This window comes from Juglans regia, chromosome 15, assembly GCF_001411555.2.
Source record: "Juglans regia cultivar Chandler chromosome 15, Walnut 2.0, whole genome shotgun sequence".
In the NCBI taxonomy this organism is placed as follows: Eukaryota; Viridiplantae; Streptophyta; class Magnoliopsida; order Fagales; family Juglandaceae; genus Juglans; species Juglans regia.
Window position 1 is genome coordinate 920,105 of NC_049915.1, and position 23,259 is coordinate 943,363.

The window sequence follows — 23,259 nt, forward strand, 5'->3', positions numbered from 1 at the left end:
CATGAATTTTATGAACAAGTTGTTGATCAGCCATTGACCTGCTTATTATTTTAGTTTTAGCAATTTTCTTTGGTTACGTATGTCATCTCTCTTTTATGTTATTATTATTATCTTTTCCTTTTCTTGTCATGATTACTTTAATTTCTGCCTTCACCCTTATTAAAATACACATTACCCTCTATCATTTCATTATCATCTCTGGTACGCCATCCATTTCCATACTAAAATTATATATATATATATATAATTTTGTTACTCATCATTCACATATTACACATTATATTTTTTTTAAAATTTTTTTAAACTAATTAAATTATTCTATTCATCATTCATATACCATATATTTTATAAGAAAAAAAAATTAAAATATTAAAAATTATGTATAGTGTGAGGATGATGAACATAATTTTTTATATATATAAGGTAAAGATGGGTACAATTCTATGGAAAGCATGTCTTGTGTATTTTCTAAAAAAATAATATTTATTATTAAAAAAATAATTTTTTTCATGTATTTCTTAGATTTTTACATATTTTTAAAGAGAAGGCACGAAAGTTAAGACTGTAAATATTATTTATCATATATCGATATATATTAGCAGTTATTGCCCATCACGTACGCAATCGATCGAAGTACTGTTCATATATGTTGATATTTCAACAGAAAGTAAGACCAAGTGAGGAACTTTAACCTAGATCAGTACGTTCATGCAATCAACAACATCAAAGGTTTGCATTTTTCTTCAATCTCGCTTCAACAACCTGGAAATGTGTTAAACTTCGTTTTGCATTTTCTGTGGTTTACTTGACTCTTTGACAGTGATCGGCTAACGAATCATTTATATATATATATATATATATATATATATATATATATATATTACAAATCTTAGATAATGTTATATATTTAACATAGTACCTATCAGCATGGTTTTGGTCCAAATTAAGAGTGGTTGAAACAACAGTGCCAGAAAAATTATACATCAGCAAAACTATAGGCATTTATATATATATATATATTGATGGATAATTTCATGAGAGAGGTAGAAGAATATTTTCAAGCCTGTGCAGGAAAATTCAAGTGAAAATTTCGCAAATATATTTTTCAATTCGGATAGTTTTTGTTTAAGAAATATTTTAGTCATGGAAAAATCATGTAAAAGTAAATTATAAAATAAGAAAAATACTTTAGTCACAAATTAATATGATTTGATATAGTACTATATTAGATTGTAAAATTATTTTTATTATAAAATAAATCTAACATTTTTTATAAAATCGTATCAATTTATAATTTTTTTTCTATAATTTTTTTTATATTTTTAATAATTCTTATAAAATAATATAATTTAATATGTTAGGTTAAACTGCTCAAAAAAAATATATGTTAGGTTAAATTATAAAATTATTTTAATATTTATTGGCCAGTTGTGCAGGATATATACTTGATGATCATCGACAAGATGTGCGTGTAGCGATCACACAATCATGACGTAATCCTCACACGATAATTATCATAATTTAAAAACTATTAAGAAAACTAAGATTTCTGCCATACAAGAAAAATAAGGTTTAATGATTGCCATAAAAGAAAATTAAGGCTTAATGATTGCCCCGATTATTGTCCCTTTTAGAGCAAAATAGGAATCTGCAGCTAATTGGTTGATACAGATTTTTTAATAAAAAAATTCAATCGCAAACAAATATTTAAAAAAATGAAAAAAAAATAAAAAAGCTTCGGTTAGAAGAACTCATCAGACAGATCAAGAACCATGCAAGTTATTAGTATTTTAAAATAGAGCAAATATTTTATTTTATTTTTAATTAATTAAGAATTCGTTCAGATAATGAGATGGGATGAGATGATTTGTAAATAGTAATGAGATTAGTAATTGAAATTAAATAAGATAAGATGAAATGAGGTGATCTGATTTTATCTCAACTCTGTATCCAAATGGACCTACTCAAATACTAGCATATACGTATATACATCACATGAGGTGCATGGTCTTTGTGTTTGGAGAGGATGTGACAGTTCTAATAGATTAGGGCAACCACATGAAGTGGATCATCGATCCAGATCGATGCGATCCAGATCGATGCTTCTTTTATAGGTATATATATACTCGTCTGGCCGTCCATTCATATTTTTGTACATTTCTTCTGGCCAAACATATTATTCCCCGAGTCACGATCATCTGCATGTTGAAAATATTAATACGACACAGATTTTGTAGCCATTTTTCTGTATGGAAAAAAGGGTATATGCATGTCAAAATGGCTCTGATTGTATTATGTGCAATTTCTATGAAAACAACTCATGGTATGTACTCTTGTGCCCCTCCATTGATATGGATCCAAAAACTGTTGGTATTGTTATGAAAACGATGACAAAATAGTAAAAGTAAATAAGAAATAAACAAATAACCAATTACACGATACAGATTTACGTGGTTTGAAAATGTGTCTACTTTCACGGAGCTATTAAGAATGGCTATACTGTTCATAATAAATATATTTATAGGATTACATGTCAGAAGTTCCAATTTTTACATTTCTGTGATATTCGTTCGAATGGAGTGTTGAGTATGCATTGAACGAACTCTTTGGCTGGTGTTCACTCGAGTGTCAAGTTGAGCGACTATTGAGCAAACTCTTTGCCTGAGTTCGCTCGAGCCCACTATCGAGCGAATTTCTATTTGAGCTTCGCTCGAGCGGAACGTCGAACGAACTTTTTGTCTAGGACTTCCTGAGTAAACTATAATGTCAAAAATTATAACGAATCATTGTCGGATCGAATCATCAAATCGGATCATCACAACAATAAAATAAGCTCCACAAACCCAACATATATCCTAGATATATGCAGAATCCAATGGCCAAGATTATGGATTGGTGGGTTTTTGTTTCAAAGTGATATGAATTGTTCCAATACGGAGATGATGTTTTGACTTAGGCCTCGTTTGTTTTCATAATTAATCTCAACTCATCTAATCATTATAATTTTTTTAAATCTCCCTATAAAATAAAAAAAACAATTCAACTTTTTCAAATTTTAAAATAAAAATAATATTAAAAAAATATATTTTAACAATATCTTATTCAATTTTTAATTTTTATTTCAACTCATATCATCTCCTCTCATACGTGAAAACAAACTATTAATGTAATTTTGATTACAAATGAATTTCCACGGACACCAACTCAATCTCTAGTATAACATGGCTGATATATAATTTATTAACATCAATCCATGTATAATATGCTCTTATATATATACTTGAGTTAAATTTCTTTGTACATTTTAGATCATGAGTAGATCACATAGAGATCATAATGATGATGATGATCTCGATTTTCATTTCAAGTGAAATAAATAATATCTATTTAATATAAAATACGTAACGGGATATGAAATAATCGAATTCATGAGAAGATCATTTTATTTAATTTATTTTTTTCCTAATTTTTTCGGTCGAATAAGGGGGATCATCATATGGGGACCTGGATGAAGATCATGAAGGCCAGGCTTCCTTGTTTAGTTGCCTATTGGCTTGGAGCAATATACATCTTCATCAAAATTGTTGAATTCTCACCTTCTGGGAGCTCATGATCATCATACCAAAGCTGGTAGCCCCAACACCACTGCGCGCTTGCCTTGCCCTAAAATGCACCCACTAATTCTCATATGATTTTGGTAAAAAAGTAAATATTTCTACAGTACCCACAGATTATAATCTTAGAATATTCTTAGATATCTGACCTTTTTAAGATTAATTTCCAACTAATTTTAGAGTACTTTGCGTCCTTTCAAGTTAGGTTAAATCTGTCTTATTATTGAAGTGGATAGATGCAACTCTACGTTTTCAAATGATGCCTATAGAACTAACACTAACTAATATTGTTGGAGTCTTTTGAGAGATCATAACATATATTAAAGTTATAACTCTCCATAGAATAATAATAAAACAAGTTATTTGTGACGAAAATGACTATTTGCGATAAGAATATACTTATTTTTATAAAAAATAATTATTTTTATCGTAAATAATTGACTTAAAAAGGTTTTTCAAATAATTTAATATTATATTATTTTGCTTAATTATTATGTATTTTGGCCACTCGGATGTGGCTAATTATCCTTGATCACCAAACGGATTTTGCAATTTAATATCAACAAATCATGGAAACTGTCATTGTTTCGACCTTTAACATAAAGTATGTTATGAGTTGTTTCTTTTCTTTTTTTTTTTTTGGGGCCAACTTTCCAATTGTAGTGGCATATATAGGTACCATGATCATGAACCAAAACAGCTCATTTTCTTTTCAATCATCATTTAAAATATAAAAACTTGGTCTAAAAGAAAAGGGAAAAGTAAAAGTGGAAAATAAAAGCAAAAGGAATCAATGATTGTGAACCAAGAATGTGGAATATTGGAGTATAGAAAGGGACAGTGGGAGTGGGCTTTTAGATTCTTTTCTGCAACTCAAGTATACCCTACTTGTCCAATTCCCACACACACACACACGACACACTACTTTTTTTGAGAGCGGCAGAGACTGATCATGGGTTATGGGTACCTTCCACTTCAAGGGAAAACATTCCCCCCATGGCCATTTTACTTTGGCTGGCAATCCCTTTTGATGGCCAAGAAGAAAATGAATCAACTGCACAAGATTCCCCGATCTTTTGCCATGAACAGTCGATTGCATTTGCACCAAACTCTTTGTCTCAAGTTCAACTCATTCTCTTGCTAAGGAATAATCCACATTGTCTGTAAATAAGGTCTTAAATATGTTTATAAGGAATGAACAATCATATCTTGTTGAATCGGTTTTATAAAATGAGTTAGACTCATAAATTTTTTTATGGTATCAGAGTCTGCTACAGGATGAATGGAGTTACCCCGTGATATGAACTAGGAAAAATACTGGCAGCTTGCACATGAGAGAGGGTGTTGAGGAATAATCACACATTACCTCTAGACAAGTTATTGGATATGTTTATAAGAAATGCACAATTCTTTCTATATATAACCGTTTTTATGAGATGAATTAGGTTATGAATTTTTTTATCTTTGTTTTGGGTATGTATGAAAACCAATCCATTAACGTTTTCGATGTTTCCAACCTACACCAACGCCACCTCTGGAACTACAGATGGCAAATCTTCAAGATTGGACGATCGGTGACCCAAGCTCTAGGACAGGTGTTTCATCATGTGCTGGCCAAGTTGCGTGTGAGTTGCATGTCCCTGCACTTTTGAGATCAAGAACCATTGCATTATTCACTTTATGGCACGCGCGCGCGCACACACTAGCACATTGGCTTGCTCATCCTAGATGCCTTCAGAGATCGAATTTGCTTGATTTTACATACATGGTTATCTTATCGTTTCCTTCCAAAACTAGAATCATTGTGCTCTTGATCTATCTGGGACAAACATCATGGATCTACCAAACGAAATCTCTAGAACAACCTGCAAGATTGCATTGATTTATAGAGTTGTACCCTGCTACTTTCGGTTTCGTTAGTAGTTCTTTCCATGTTACTTGATGGGGCAGGGAAACTTAAAATCAGGATATTCATGATCATTTGTCTCGATTCCTATTTTTTTTGGTCTTTTTATTCTTATTTCAAACAAATCTCGATGGAGTTTTTATTTATTGGAAATTTACTATTCTTTTGCCTATAAATGCATATGATTTGCTTCAAAACAAAGCTTTTCCAATTCCAACCACTAATCAAGACAAATTAAATGATGACGTTCTTAGAGTTTAATCTACATATTTTTATTAATTTAAACTTTTAAGATAAATAATGATTTGATTTAATTAATCTAATAAGGCCCCCGCTACCTTAAGGCTCAAATCAAAATTATAAAATATGAGCACATCTCCTATACTCTAGGGACGTAGTCTTATATATTATGTTTGGATATTGAAAATATTTTATAATATCTGTAAATGGTAACAAAATATTTTATGAACAATAGTGAAAATAGTAATGAAACGGTAATATGAGAACAAACATGCCCTAAGTGACGCACTTTTCGCAACATAAATTTGATGCTTTAATTCCTTGTCAGCTACTATGATTGGCTAATTAGAAATTAAGTAATCGACCCACGAATGAATGTCCTCAGCGGCTAGCACTCCTTGTCCCCCCTCACTTTTTAATTGCCCATCCCTAAAACTACTTTCTCCATACTTTGCATTTTGTTGCTTTTAAAACTAAATGAATTAGAATTCATTTATTAAACTTTGATCCAAGTTGTTACCCGTTATGTATTGCACTCTGATCCTATTATCATACTATATTAATGTGACATTATCTACTAATAGTTAGATTAATTTTTAATTTTTAAATTAATAAAGTAATATTATATACAGGTCTAAGATGTATAAGTATCGTACAAATTTCATGCAAGCCTTTTGAAAAAATAAGTCCATATTAAAAAAATAGTAATATTTTGTATAAACTCTAAATATATAAGTCTGGTGTAATCAATTTGTAAATAAATAGATCCTATTATGAAAAGGTGTAAAAGAATATTTTTTTTTTTTAATGAGATACATTTTTTTTTTTTATAAAACGTATGTGCTAAGCTTATCTATTGGAGCTTGTAAATAGTATTACTCTTAAAAAGAGAAAATTTTAAAAATAACTCACTCACACAAGTTAGCAACGTGGACCCAAAACCAATATTCTTTCCTTATGGGATCCCAACTCATACGAAAAATATATAAAAATAATAGTACCTCTCACTCGGAAGGTATTAAGAATCGTTTTATACTTAATTAATGTCATTAATTAATATTTCGTTTGCTTTTATGAAAATATTAAATATATCTAATTTCGTTTCAATTCAAAACTCACCTCAACTCATCTCAACTCATCTCATTTCATCATTATAATTTTCTCAAACTCTCATACAAAATATAATAAACAATTCAATTTTTTTAAATCTCAAAATAATTTTTTCAAATTTTCATACAAAATATAATAAACAATTCAACTTTTATTCTACTATTCACAAACTATCTCAACTCATCTCTAAATTCAAATTTGCCTTGCACCAATAAAAATTAAATAAAGGTAAAAAAAAAAAAACCCCTAGGGCCCAAAGTCCTGGTAAGAAAGGTGCACCGTCGAAGCCCGTCAAGGCCCATCAGGCCTATTATTTTATAGGCCCGATGTCCATCCATAGTTGACCTGTTACGATTCTAGGTGATCTCTATATCAGTCCATTTGGGGCAATACTTAGGTTTTTTATTTTTTTTTAAATGTTCAGAAAGTCTAAGCTTTCGGCCCATATTCTCGGGCCCAAAATCAAATCTGAAACTCAAAAATTTCAAGATAAATTACAAAATCAAATCAAATTCTATCTTGTTTATTAGGCCTAAAATCCTTTTATAATAATAAAAGGACTTAATTAAGCTCCAATTAAAAATTTTCCATTCTCAAAAATAAAATAAAAAAAAATAAAAATTGCACCATTTGCAATAATTATGTCTAATCCGTTGGTATTATTCAGCAGGTATCTGAATAGTTGCCTTAGGTGACGAGTTGGTTACAAGTTCGATCAAGAAATAAACGCTTCGTTTCAATATCACCAAACTTCATACTTAGTTTATTGTATCTAATACTAATTAGGGATTAATTTAGGTAGAATCAGCCTTTTAATCTTTTTGCAAAATCAAAGGCGCCCCCATCTCAGATACATGGAAATAAAAGCCAAAAAAAAAAAAAGATTTATTTTGTATGATATGAAAAATACAAAATCCATATAGACAAGTCCAAACATTAAGTACCATTTTCCAAACACGAGGTCCTTTGGCAAGGTCCCTTTCAATTGCTCAAATTATATTCATATTTCTGGGATAAAATTAACCAATGGAGACAATGCACACATGATCGTGGACTTTAATAGCCATAAAAATTGATTAGTTTCGACTTTTACCTAGGGGATTTAATACAAAAGATGGAGATTTTTTTTTTAATACCCAACCGGGCCGGGCTTGGGCCACTCCATCGAAGCCTGCTACCCATGGCTTGGGGGGCTAGGAGATGATAGGAAAGAAGTCTAGACCGGCCCAAGAAGGGAGAAATATGTAGCAATTCTCCAAACTCGACGCATTAATGAGAAAAAGACCGGTTGGGATCTTATCCCCTACATGATCGGTCGCATTAAATGCAACGTCAAGCAGTTGGCACTAGGGTCAAGTCCTTGTTGCTGACAGAAATGGCCGCACTAAATGCAACGCCATGCTTTCCAGAATAGGAGTGATCATTACAGCGACAAAAAAGTTCTTTAAGGGATTCAATATAAATAAGAAAAGGCTGGAAACGAAAGGAGGTAACCTTTTATCTAGACTCTCTTAGCTCTTTCTTTCCCTCCATCTAGGATACATTCTAACTTTAGCATTGGAGGTGTCACAAAAACACCCGACCATCCCATTCTCTTCTTTTTACACGTATCCGTTATCTTCCTTTGAAGCAATGAATGTGCAAAAGAGTTTTGATAGAAGAAACTTTAATTTAGGCAATATATTGACTCCGAATACAAATAGGTTAGGATTTGCCACAATTTTTTAATTTTTTTTTTCAAAATACCTTCTATAAATTGGAGATATAGAGAGAGCGTGTAGATTGCACAGTATTAAATGCTATCTATGAGCAGCATTAAATACAATGGATCCATACGTTGTCATGTTTGCAATAGAATATTGTAGAAAGAGTAGTGCTGCCTATACTTACAACTTTTACTTATAAGACTTATTTTGTCAGTTTTGTTTTTAAATTCAAATTTTGAATTTCAAATTTCATCATTTTCAGCATATCAATAATTGACATGTGGAGAAAGAAATTTTTTGTAAATTTTTCTCAAGTACAAATGTAGGAAACATAAATAATTTCTATCAATATATAGTCTTGTGATAATCATGCGAGGTAGAAAGTGATATATTAGCTAGCCGAAGTTCATTCTAGCTCTTCATGCAATGATAATTAATTCATTATCATTAACTATATATCCTCCACTTTCGACTGATGGGCATGTGGTGAGTATCAAATGTGCTCCCAGCTGCCTCCATATTATCTCTGCACTAATAATCCCACCAATTAAGGGTTGGTTTGTTTTCTCTCATCTCATCTCATCTCATTTTTGAAAACAAATGAGGCATAAATGTTAAAATACAGCCTTTGAATTGCGACATTGGCCTTAGTTTCAACATTCAATCATTTTTTTCTAGACTAGCCTATCAATTAAGTTGTTTTTAGTTATTTTTATTAAGTTTTTGGGATCAAGATTCTTTAAATTTCTCAATATTCATGAGTTTTAGTGAGCTAATGAGAATTGAGGATGTGGCATTTTCACAGATCCATTTGAACCTTTTTGGGAACATGATTATATATGCGTGGCATTTCACAAGTTTATATCAGAATTGACAGAAGAAATTAATTTGCAAGTCTGTTTATTGAAACACCAGGCCAATACTCACATTATATATCACTAATGTGAAAGTTAGCATAAAAAGTATCAAGAGTTTAGTAATCATCTTCCTACAGCCAGAATATGATTTCATGAGGGAACAAGGAGGAAATGGAAGAGCAATACGGCTCTTGGCTGAGGGCAAAGCAAATATCTAGATCAAAAAGCTTTAATGATGCTAATTGGTGGAAGGAGGAGGGTAGCAAATGGAAAAGAGAGAGTGAAAAAAAGGAAAATTATGAGACTAGTGCTGGAGTAAAAGAGGGAAAAAATGGCTTGGGGAGTGATGGAGATGAGGGACAAACTATAAAGAAAGGAAAAGGAAGGGAAGGGAGTGAGGGAGGAAAAGATTTGGAGGGAGAAAATGGGGGTAGAGAAGATGAAGGGGTGATGAGAAGGGGAGAAGAAAGGAGGGATAAGCAGGCAATATAAGAGGTGTCCGAAAACATGGTGGACAGGGCCTTAGAAGAGACTTTTGAACACATGGTGGAGGTTTCAACAGAAGGTAAAGGGGGGCTTGGGGTAGAGGACCATCCAAAAAAGAAGGGAGAATGGAAGAGGAGAGCTAGAGCAAAAGGGAAGCAAGTGGTTTCAGACTACTCTAGTGAAAAAACAAGGAAAAGGGGCTGTGCAGAAAATGAGTAAGATGAGATAGGTAATCTGAAGAAAAAAGGAAAGGGGGGCAGTGAGGATTTGGAGGGTTTTTGCTCTGATTTAGTGGCAGTGGCTGAGTTTCAGCCCCGCCAAACATTATGAAAATTCTCAGTTGGAACTGTCGAGGGTTGGGGAATCCTCGGACAGTTCAAGATCTCTACAATATGGTAGAGAAGAATAAACCCAGCTTAGTTTTTGTGATGGAAACTAAGTCTTTAAATAAAAGTTTTGATAGTTTGAGGAGAAGGCTTCAATGTGAAGGCTGTTTTGTGGTTGAAGCAGTTGGAAAAGGGGGAGGTTTAGTTCTGTTATGGAACTCAGATGTGAGGGCTGAAATTGTGAATTACTCACAACGCCATATTAATGTTTGGATCGAAGAGGAAGGGGAGAAAAAATGGTTACTTACCTGTTTCTATGGGCAACCAGATACTAATAAGAGAAATGAATCTTGGTCCTTGTTGAGTTCTCTTAAACCTGCAGTTGATATTGGATGGTGCATAGTGGGGGATTTTAATGAAATCCTTACTAATGATGAAAAATGGGGGGGAAGAGCAAGACCAGAAGGCCAAATGGAATTATTCAAAGAGGTTATGAATGAAGGCAATCTTTATGACCTTGGTTGGAAATGTGATAAGTTTACATGGAGTAATTCACATGGAGATGACACTTTCACTAAGGAAAAATTAGATAGGGCTGTGGCATCTCCTGTGTGGATGAATATATATAGAGAAACGTGGGTGGAAGTTATGGTGACAAGCACTTCAGACCATAAACGCTTACTATTACATGTACTAAAGAAGAAGGGCAGAAACTGGAACAGACAGAGGGCTTTTAAATATGAGGCAAGCTGAGCTTTTGAAAATGAGTGTGAAAAGGTCTTAAAGGAGGCTTGGAAAGGAAACCAGATCAGTCACAATTCTGTGCAATTGCAGAAAAGTGGGGCTGCTTTGCAAAGGTGGAGTAAGAAGAAGAGAAGAGTGGGTGACAAAGAGATAGAAGCAAAGTCTAAGCTGCTACAAGTATTACAAGCAGAAGAGAGTAGCAGTAATATTGAGGTGATTAAGAGTTTAAAAGCAAAATTGAACCTGTTACTAGAAATGGAAAATATTAAATGGAAACAAAGAGCAAAGTGTAATTGGTATAAGCATGGAGATAGAAACTCAAAGTATTTCCATGCTTGTGCTAATCAAAGAAGAAGGAAGAACTATATTAGAGAAGTGGTTGATGAGAATGGCAGCAGGGCTGAGGGACAAAAGGAGGTTGAAGACACTTTTACAGCTTATTTTGAGAAGCTTTTTCAATCTATTAATCCTGCAAATGAGGATTTTCAGCAGTGTTTGGTTGGTATAGAAATAAAGGTTACTTCTGAGATGAATGACGTCTTGAGCAGAGATTTTTCAAGGGTGGAGGTGGAGGAGGCTTTGAAACAAATGGCTCCTCTTAAAGCCCCTGGACCAGATGGTTTTGGTCCATGTTTTTTCCAGAATCATTGGGAGGTTGTAGCAGATGAAGTTTGTAATGCTGCACTTTCAGTTTTAAATGGAAATCCTTTGGAACCTTCATTGAATTACACTTACATAGCCTTGATCCCCAAGTGTAAAGAACCAAAGAAAGTCAGTGAGTATATACCTATAAGCCTTTGCAACGTTATGTACAAAATAGTGTCCAAAACCATCTCAAATAGATTTAAAAAGACCCTAGCCAGCATCATTTCCCCAACACAAAGTGCCTTCTTGCCTGGAAGGTTGATTAATGACAACATAATGGTGGCTTTTGAGTTGCTTCATTCCATGAAGACTAAGAAAAAGGGAAGGGTGGGAAGCATGGCCATTAAACTAGACATGTCTAAGACCTATGATCGTGTAGAATGTGATTTTTTGGAAGTGGTGATGGATAAGTTGGGCTTCAATGAGAAATGGGTGAAGTTAATCATGAGTTGTGTCAAGTCTGTTTCATACTCAGTTTTGGTTAATGGGACCCCAGGGAAGAAATTCTTGCCTAAAAGGGGCTTGAGACAAGGTGACCCTTTGTCTCCCTACTTATTCATTCTTTGTGCTGAAGGTTTAAGCACCTTGTTGAATTTCTATGAACTTCAGAAATTTACAAGAGGAGTGCAAGCGGCCAAGGGAGGAACTAGTATCAATCATTTGCTCTTTGCATATGATTGTATCCTGTTTGGTAGGGCTAAGCTAGAAGAATGGAATAAGATTCAGGAGGTGTTGAATACTTATGAGAAGGCATCAGGGCAGTTTTTAAATAAGGATAAAACCTCAGTCTTCTTTAGCAATAACACAAGAGAAGGAGACGAGTATGATTTTGGAAGTCAGCAACTCAATAGCTTGTGGCAGCTATGAGAGGTACTTGGGTCTTCCTGCATTTGTTGGAAGATCTAAGTTCAATACCTTTAGAAGCTTGAAGGAAAGAATCTGGCAGAAAATCACAAGTTGGAAAAACACCTTCTTATCACAAGCGGGTAAAGAGATTATGATCAAGGCAGTGCTCCAAGCCATATCTACTTACACTATGTCTGTTTTTATGCTTCCTAAGAGGCTGTGCCAAGATATTAATGTGTTTTTTTTGAAGTTTTGGTGGGGTAAACAGCAGGAAGGAAATTGTATTTTATGGAAAAAATGGGAGAATATGGGTATACAGAAAGGGAAGGGGGGACTTAGGTTTTAGGGATTTGGAGAGTTTCAACATGGCTCTTCTAGCTAAGCAAGGATGGAAGCTGCTCAAAAGTCCTGAGTCTTTGGCTGCCACGATTTTTAAAGAAAAGTATTATAGGCACTCTAGTTTCTTGGATGCAAAGCTAAGCTCTCTGCCCTCTCTAATATGGAGAAGCATTTGTTCAGCAAGGGAGCTTGTTAATGATGGGATGCGATGGGGAGTGGGAGATGGCAGTAAGATAAGAATCTGGGATTCAAAATGGCTACCCATCCCTTCCTCTTTTTCTATACAATCTCCTGTGTCTGTATTGCAGGAAGATGCTAAAGTGGAACAACTTATTGATAAACATAAGGGGGAGTGGAATGAGGGAAGGATCCGAGAAATTTTTTCAGAAGAAGAGGTGGATAAGATTCTAAGTATACCTCTGAGTAGAGGCCGGGCTCAAGATAAATTAATATGGGGCCCTTCCAATAAGGGAATTTTCTTGGTTAGCAGTGCCTATTTTCTGCAACTAGAAAGGCTCAAGAAAGAAAAAAGAGACTGCTCAGTAGGGGCTGTTATGGATGAGAGGTGGAGAAACATTTGGAATCTTGAAGTTCCAAGTGTAACAAAGCTGTTTTTGTGGAGAGCTGGAAATAACTTACTGCCTTCAAAAGAGAATTTGTTTAAAAGAAAGGTAGTTGAAGACAAAAGATGCCCAGTTTGTAATGCAGAAACAGAAACTATTATGCATGCTTTGTGGGATTGCCCAGCAGCAAATGACATTTGGGCTGAGGTTGGAGGATGTGTGCAAAAATGGAGAAGAATAGAAGAGGATTTTCTGTTGTTATGGGGGAAGTTAATGGGAAGGTTGAGCATGAAGAAGTTAGAAGAGATGGCTATTCTATTCAGGAGGGTTTGGTTGCGCAGGAATGAGTTTGTTTTTTAGAAAAAGCTAAGATGTCCTAAGATACTGGTAAAAGGCAGCTCAGAAAGTTTATTTGAGTTTAAGGCAGCTCAGAATCTCACAAAACAAGGGGTGAAAAGGCATAACAACAATGACAGGAATGCTATGAGATGGGAGAAACTAGAGAATGGATGGGTGAAAGTGAACTGGGATGCTGCACTAAACTTGAAAGAGAAAAGAATGGGGACTGGGATCATAGTTAGAGATGAGAAAGGAGAAGCTTTAGTTGCTGTTTGTGATCAGAAGGCCAATGTTGATAGCGCAGTGGTAGCAGAATGTCTTGCTTTAAGAACGGCTGTAGAGCTTTGTAGTGAACTTAATATACACAAGGCTGTTTTTGAAGGAGATGCAAGAATTATCATAGAGGCAATACAGAGTTTTGAGGAGGAAAGTTCTGTTTTTGGTTCTTTAATTGATGACATTAAGTTCTTATTTCAAAATAGATCAGATTGGAAAATTCAGTTTGCTTATAGAGAAAGAAACATAGTGGCTCATACCTTAGCTAAGTCAGCTTTAGATTTGTTAGAAAAAACAATTTGGATAGAAGATGTACCAGATTTTGTTGTAAGAAGTCTGGATAGTGACAAAAGTTGTATTACTTGACTGTTATAAATGAAATACAGAGGTATTGTTTAAAAAAAAAAAAAAAAGAATATGATTTCATGACTATCTCAATTAATCTCAATTAAGAACGAGGCTTACGTAAGTATGCTTTTCATTTGATGTTTTGAGAGAGGTTGTAATGACTGAGTAGCTCAGCTTCAAAGCTAATTATGCTGGAAAGAATTAATATAGAGGTGGGGCATAAACAAAAGGGACAATGCTGGGGGCCGCCCAACTTGTACCACTAGGCGTGTCTCCTAGTATTGCTGAGCGTGTTTTCTGCTCGAATGGATATGATACTATTCAAACGTAGTTAACGCAGCTCGAATGGTAAAATTTTAAAAAATTAGTGCATTCCATATTTCAGGCAAATTTTATTGAAATTTAACTGTTCGAACTAAAGCTATTCATGTTCGAATGATCACTATTTTCATTCGAACGATCATTATGCTAGTTTGAATAAATTATTCGTGTTTGCACGGTTTAGTACCATTCGAACGGAATTAACACAGTTCGAATGTATATAATAAACCGTTCGAACGGATAATCAATTTTTGGGATGAATGATTTTGTCCTTAAATATTGCCGTTCGAAAGGTAATTACAATTCAGACTATTTTTGGGACAAGATTTGGATTTCGTCTTAAAAAAACTCGTTTCTAGAAGTCAAATTTATTGTAGCGTAAGTATTTTTTAACATCCTTAATTATTAAGAAAAAAATTAAAAAAATATACAACTTTATTAATAGTTAATTTCTTAACCATTAAATAAAAAAAATTAAAATATTCGAACGATAACTTTGAACCGTAACATGATTGAAGGGGTTAAGTAATATTTTTCAAACAAAAGAGTTGGGAGAAGTGCATATATGCCTTGACGATCATTTCCACTTTTACTTGTTTCCTTTAATGGATTTTATCTCTATATAAGTATAGCACTGAATCTACTGATAGAGCCTAATTCCATATACTGCTAGAGCGTCATTCTGAGAAATGAATTCTCAGTCTGTTTTCACGATGGCAAATTTGCAAATAATATTAAATTAGGTTGCACAATTTGAATTTATTTACACTTGTCATTAATATATATATATATATATATATTTATATATAAATACTAAGCACGTCTTATCTTTCTGACAATTGAAAAATGCAATTTAATGGGGGGTATGGCTAGTCTAACAAAATACAATAAAACAATGCTATCATCTCACAAATAGTCAGCAAAGGCAAGATGACTCCATGGGCATTTTTATTTCCTGGTTTTCTTCTAGATATTAAGCTACTTTATAAGTTTTGCTGTCTCTGTATAGAAGGTATTATTATTTGGCGGTTTATTAATAAAATTAAAATATTTTCTTTTTTCTTTAATAAAAATTAAATTATTAATTTTGTAAATATATATATATATATATTTATATAAAGATAAAGATCATATACAATATGACATATTTAACTCAAAATACAACATTACAATTATTCCCTTAAATAAGAGATAAAATAGCCCTCATTACCAAAAAAAGTAAAACAAGCATATTGATAGAAATATAATTAAACTATAAAAGTAACTTTAAATTGATCAAGATTTCCCATTTTTATTGATGAGTTGATCAATCAGTTGGTCCAATTTCTTATCAGAAGAACCTCCTTTTTCCATAGCACTTCTTGCCATTCTCCCCAATGCTTGTGCCCTCTCCCTAACCTTTCTCCCTTCGCCATTTCCCATCAACTCATTCACTCTCTCACAAATCACATCACGACCAACGGTCATGATTTTCTCCCCACCATCACCTCTGTGTGGCATCATTAACCCAGCTCCCCATCCCGAAACGATAAACTTGGCATTCAGTCCCTGGTCTGAAATACCAAGCATCGGCCAAGCCAGAAGTGGGACTCCCATTGAAATGCTTTCCAAAATGGAATTCCATCCACAGTGACTCAAAAACCCTCCTATTGCAGGATGGGAAAGGATGCTTCTTTGGTCCACCCAATCATGTAAAACCAACCCTTTCTCCTTCACCCTCTCTTTCCATCCCTCCGGTGCAGCCCAAGTCCTTGACCTCACCACCCAAATGAATGGATGTTCAGCCATCTCCAACCCAAAGGCAATCTCATCGAGCTGATCGTCCGACAAGTGTGCTTGGGTGCCAAATGAAACATAGATCACGGCACTGCCATCAGAACCAGCTTGCTTCTCAAGCCATTTGATATAGGAATAGGATTGCATTTGCACCTTCTCAGCCTCCACTTCTTGTTTAAGTTTATTGTACAGAAAAAGTAGTCCTAGACAGTATGCTTTAGCATCGTTGAAATAGAAAGATTCAAATGCACCAACATGGTCACCCTCGAGCTCCTCAAGACTGTTAACAAGAACACCCCAGCTGTTGATATCTGCTTCCCTAAACTCTTCAAGTATGCGCGCAAAAGGGTCATTCGGATCAGAATCCAGGATGCCTTCAGGGATGTCAGCTTTGTGCACTGTGAATGGTAGTTTCAGGTTTGGCAGCTCTAAAGGATCCAAATCTGCGTAAGGCTTTGTTCTATGGGGAAGCAAATTGAGAGAATTACAAATAGCCAATGGTAAAACTCCCATTCCATGAGAAACAATGCGTGGAATTCCGAATGAACGGCATGAATCGAGTGTCCAACTTAGAAAGAAGTCGGAGATCACGCAAATCGGGGGATGCCCATCATCAATCATGTCTCTGAGAACTCCCTCAAATGGTTGTTTCATTTGCTTGACGGCTTCAATAAAAGTACTCAACAGAGCCATTGAAGGAAGGTCAGCAGTGTTCTCACATCCTTCAGGAAGCTCTGGAACTCTTGGAAACGGGATGATTGACAAAGAAATATTAGGATGGTTGGAGGTTTCGGAAACAATGAATGGAGCATTTGATGGGGTGGTGATGATGACGACCTTTAGTCCACGGATTGCAAAAGCTTTAGAGACGTCTAGTAATGGGATGGTATGGCCCTGAGCCATATAAGGAAAGATGACTAAATGGAGTGGTGGGGGAGCAGCAGCCATGATTGCAATCTGATGATGTTCCTCGGAAGGAGGGAGATAAGATACTTTGAAACTCTTACTTCTACAGAGTTCAGGATAGTTATCCGTCCTTCCATTCCAAAACAAGAGATGTTAATATATATAAGAGAGAAATGTCATAGGCTCTCGAAAAAAAGATAAATTACATTGATTGATATGAGATATTAATATAAGGAAATAAGATATTAATATAAGAGAAATGTTATAATCATAAATAAATTTTATGAAGAGATCTATTTCATATAAATAAATTCGTAAATTGACATAATTTTATATCATATGTTATATCTATTTTAGAACAAAAATAACTTTATGATCATTTAATGAACTACATCAAACAAAGTCAATAAACTTATTATAATTTTGTTTTTTTGTGAAATATAAAATGGTATCTTTCATTCATTCACTATCAACAAATAAACTAATTACAATTTGTTGCATTTATAAATTATAGACAACATTATTTTTCAATTACATAAATGCAGACGGCCGGAGTTGCTAGTCAACTAATTAGCATTGCCAGGCCCATCATGAGATCATGACTGCCTGACTGGGCCTAAAGCACCGTCTCGACATATTGAAAGGTACTGTGGATAGCAGTCTTTCTTGAATAATTCCAAATCTTTCTCCCCGAGTTTTATTTATCCATTTATTTATCTATCGCTGAGCAAAACGACAATTTGGTATGCGTGTCTGCATGAGTGTACATAGTTGACAAAAACTCTAGTTGAAATTGCACATAATAAATAATGAGCCGTGCTACTCTCGCGCTGATTTGGACCGCCAGGTAAAAATTTACCTTTTACTTTTTTAAAATTATATTTTTTTTATCATTTTAAAATATTATTAAAAAATATAAAAGAAATCAATATACTAGTAGTCATTTTCTTAATTCATTATAAAAAAACTGCTTATTTGCGACTAGTTATTTTTAACGAAATGACTATTTTCAATTAAAATGAGTCTGTTTTTATTATAAATAGTTATTTTTATCATAAAAAATGTCACAAATATTCATTTTTCTTGTAATGACTGTTAAGTAAAAAAAAAAATTAAAATACATGAGATGTCAAAATGAAGAGACCATTTGAATGGACAAAGTAGCATTTTTCATAAATAATAACAAAGACAGCGGTGCAGTCCCACGACTCATTGAACCACTGTCTGTCAAGGGCATGACGCGTGGCTTTCATTGAACCACTGCGTGCTTGCATGCCTTACTGTTTCCTTCATAACTTCGGGAACTTCTTCGTAGTGGCTATGTTGCATGCCTCATTTCATAGGGAACGTTAAAACGGCTCTATTTCATTATATTACATCAATGTCCCAGTTCCATTCATTTGGGCAGGTTTGGGACATCAAACAAAATACAAAATTTCCATCTCATCTCATCTCATCTTATCATTACACCTTTTTCAAATCCCCATACAAAATATAATAAACAATTCAACTTTTTAAAATCCCAATACACATTTTTCAAATCCCAAAACAATAATAATATTAAAACTTAATATTTTAAACTTCAAAACAAAACACAAAATTCTCATCTCACCCCCCAAACCTATCCTAATATCCCTTTGGTGTCATTGAGATAAGAGATGTCGTTTCGAGTCTATCTGTTTCTATTTCTATATATATGGAAAGTTGAAAATTCATTATATAAGAATCCATAAATTGCAATAGAAAAGAAAAATGGGAGTTTGTGATGATTTTTCAATATTTTATACTAGGTAATCTAGTATCCTTATGCATGAAGATAATCAATTTTGTCGTTGTGGTCAGACTCTATTATGAATTTCTGACCACATTTTACATGGGTTCCTCTTATCTCTTCCTTCTTCGAGCTCGAATTATAAAAAAATGAATCAAGAAGAAAGTATCAGCAACAACTGGTTTTATTACGGGACAACTCATGATATTTATATCGATCTATTATGCGCAGAGTGCTTTCGTCGTATGACATATTTAACTCAAAAAGAATATTATGGGGAGAATTCACTTTGAAGCGACTATTCTCTAGATACATATGTCGTGATATTTTATTTCACAATTATTTCAAAATTGAATCAATTTAAAAAAGACCTAAAGTTAAGGATTTATCAATAGGTAATGTTGCTCCAATACCCAACCAAAGGGCTACTGCAGTACCAATAAAAAAAACAGTTATCGCTACGGGACGACGAAATGGATTTTGGAATTTATTGCATGTAATGTAGGTTTAGCGGTTCTAGAACCATCAATGATTGGTGAACCCATAGATCCATTTGCACCTCCTTTAGAAATATTGCTTGAATGATATTTCTTTCCCATATTTCAAATATTTTGTACAGTGCCCAATAAGTTATTGGGTGTTCTTCTAATCGTTTCAGTACCTGCGAGAGTATTAACCGTACTCTTTTTGTTACATGATTTCTGCTTTATATAGAGAGGTATAGGATCTATAGAGTAATTACTTAGAAATACGTTTTGCGCAACAACCATTCCTATCTGATAGAAAAGAATCTCATGATCATGAATCGATCTTACCTGGGATCGCAAATTCCAAGTTTGTCAATAAAAAGCAAATCTAATTATATTAGTGTCAAAAGTATCTTTGACCGAATCTGTAACCTTTATTAGCAGATTTATTACTATGATCAAACTATAAGTTATCAAGGAACCATGCATAGTAGTATAGTACTGAATAGGGAGCTGCCGAATACACCAACTACACCTAACATGTAAAATGGGTGCATAAAGATGTTGTGCATTCAATATTTCCTTTTTTAGAGGACAAATTTCCACATTTAAATTATGTGGCAGATGTAATAATATCCTATCACATCCATCTGGAAATCTTGATTCAAACCCTTCACTACTGGGTGAAAGATGCCTCCTCTTTACATTTATTGTGGTTCTTTCTTCATGAGTATTCTAATTGGAATATTGTTATTATTCCAAATAAAGTTATTTTTTTTTTCAAAGAAATCTGTTAAAATGGATTTTTAACTTTTATCTATAATTAAAAGATCCTGTTCATTTTTGTTTACAATATGACATATTTAACTCAAAATACAACATTACAATTATTCCCTTAAATAAGAGACAAAGTAGCCCTCATTACCTAAAAACTAGAAAGAAGCATATTGATAGAAATATAATTAAACTAGAAAAGTAGCTTTACATTGATCAGGATTTTCCATTTTTATTGCTGAGTTGATCAATCAGTTGGTCCAATTTCTTATCAGAAGAACCACCTTTTTCCACAGCACCTCTTGCCATTCTCCCCAATGCTTGTGCCCTCTCCCTAGCCTTTCTCCCTTTCCCACCTCCCATCAACTCATTCACTCTATCACAAATCACATCACGACCAACGGTCATGATTTTCTCCCCACCATCACCTCTGTGTGGCATCATTAACCCAGCTCCCCATCCCAAAACGATAAACTTGGCATTCAGTTCCTGGTCTGAAACACCAAGCATCGGCCAAGCCAAAAGTGGGACACCCATTGAAATGCTTTCCAACATGGAATTCCATCCACAATGACTCAAAAATCCTCCTGTTGCAGGGTGGGAAAGGATGCTTCTTTGGTCCACCCAATCATGTAAAACCAACCCTTTCTCCTTCACCCTCTCTTTCCATCCCTCAGGTGCAGCCCAAGTCCTTGACCTCACCACCCAAATGAATGGATGTTCAGCCATCTCCAACGCAAAGGCAATCTCATCGAGTTGATCGTCCGACAAGTGTGCTTGGGTGCCAAATGAAATATAGATCACGGCACTGCTATCAGAACCAGCTTGCTTCTCAAGCCATTTGATGTAGGAATAGGATTGCATTTGCACCTTCTCAGCCTCCACTTCTTGTTTAAGCTTATTGTACAGAAAAAGTGGTCCTAGACAGTATGCTTTAGCATCGTTGAAATAGAAAGATTCAAATGCACCAACATGGTCCCCCTCGAGCTCCTCAAAACTGTTAACAAGAACACCCCAGCTGTTGATATCCGCTTCCGCAGTCTCTACAATGATGCGTGCAAAAGGGTCATTCGGATCAGAATCCAGGAGGCCCTCAGGGATGTCGGCTTTGAGCAACGTGAATGGCAGCTTCAGGTTTGGCAATTCTAAATGGTCCAAATCTGTGGAAGGCTTTGTTCTAAGGGGAAGCAAAGTGAGAGACTTACAAATAGCCATTGGCAAAGCTCCCATTCCATGGGAAACAATGCGTGGGATTCCTAACGAACGGCATGAATCGAGTGTCCAACTTAGAAAGAAGTCGGAGATCACGCAAATCGGGGGATGCCCATCATCAATCATGTCTCTGAGAACTCCCTCAAATGGTTGTTTCATTTTCTTGATGGCTTCGATAAAAGTACTCAACAGAGCCATTGAAGGAAGGTCAGCAGTGTTCTCACATCCTTCAGGAAGCTCTGGAACTCTTGGAAATGGGATGATTGACAAAGAAATATTAGGATGGTTGGAGGTTTCAGAAACAATAAATGGAGCATTTGATGGGGTGGTGATGATGACGACCTTTAGTCCACGGATTGCAAAGGCTTTTGAGATGTCTAGTAATGGGATGGTATGGCCCTGAGCCATATAAGGAAAGATCACTAAATGGAGTGGTGGGGGAGCAGCAGCCATGATTGTAATCTGATGATGGTCCTTGGTAGGAGGGAGATAAGATACTTTTGAAACTCTTACTAAATTCTACAGAGCTCGGGATAGTTAGTTATAGCTTCCATTCCCATCCAAGACACTGATATATATCAGAGAAGTGTTGCTTTCTACGAAAACATATTATAAAAATAAATTCGTAACTATGAAACTCCTATTTTTGTATATATCCGGCCGATAGTTATAGCTTCAATTTCAAAACATGAGATATTAAAATAAGAGAAATGATATATTAAAATAAGAGAAGTGTTAATATAGCTATAAAAAAGTAATTTTATGAAAAGATCTCTCTCCAACAAATAACTTCACAAATTAATATAATTTTATATAATACATTAAATCTATTTTAAAACAAAATAGCTTTATGAATTACGTCCAACAAAATCAATAAACTAATATTATAATTTGTTGCATTCATAGCCCATAGACAACATTAATTTTCTATTACATAAATGCAGACGGCCCGAGTTTTAGTCAACTAATTAGCATCACCATGAGATCATGACTTCGCCTAAAGCACCATCTCGTCGTCCTCACCCCGTATTGAAAGGTACTGTGGATAGCAGTCTTTCTTGAACAATTCCAAAACTTTCTCCCCGAGTTTTATTTATTTATTCATTTATTTATCTATCACTGAGCAAGACGACAATTTGGTATGCGTGTCTGCACGAGTGTACATAGTTGACCAAAACTCTAGTTGAAATTACAGCTAATAAATATAAAACTGACATAGATATAAAAAAATTATATAAAATAAAAATAATTTTATAATATAATATATGACGTAAAATTATATCAATTTATAAATTTATTTTTATATAATTTATTTGTATTTAAAATATTTTTCTAATAAATAATAATGAAGAGACTCACAGGTGATAAACGGTCTGGTCGAACTGACCGTTTCGATCCGCACAGGACTAGACCGAGATTGAGATCGGTTTGTCTCAATCCACGTTTTAGAAGATCAAAAAGTTTATGTCCGATCCACAGTCTAGAATTTTTCAAGACTGAACCGGACCAAATGAAAAAAAAAAAATTTATATATATTATTTATATAATAATTATACAATTAACAATATAAAATTTTAAATATGTTATTAATATTATATAAATTAACAATATTTTATATATATTTTCATTTAATCTATCACTATTAACAATATAAAAGTTTAAATATGTTATTAACATTTGTTAATAT

The 23,259-nt window shown here is 34.1% G+C and overlaps 2 protein-coding genes across 2 annotated transcripts; both read right to left on the minus strand.

Moving 5' to 3' along the window:
- Positions 1-15,802: 15,802 nt before the first annotated feature.
- LOC108984230 (scopoletin glucosyltransferase-like) lies at positions 15,803-17,459 on the minus strand. The gene has a single exon (XM_018956112.2). The coding sequence runs from the start codon at positions 17,388-17,390 to the stop codon at positions 15,942-15,944; it is 1,449 nt and encodes a 482-aa protein (XP_018811657.1). The 5' UTR covers positions 17,391-17,459; the 3' UTR covers positions 15,803-15,941.
- A 2,968-nt stretch (positions 17,460-20,427) lies between these two features.
- On the minus strand, positions 20,428-22,115 carry LOC108984231 (UDP-glycosyltransferase 90A2-like). The gene has a single exon (XM_018956113.2). The coding sequence runs from the start codon at positions 22,023-22,025 to the stop codon at positions 20,577-20,579; it is 1,449 nt and encodes a 482-aa protein (XP_018811658.1). The 5' UTR covers positions 22,026-22,115; the 3' UTR covers positions 20,428-20,576.
- Positions 22,116-23,259: the final 1,144 nt, after the last annotated feature.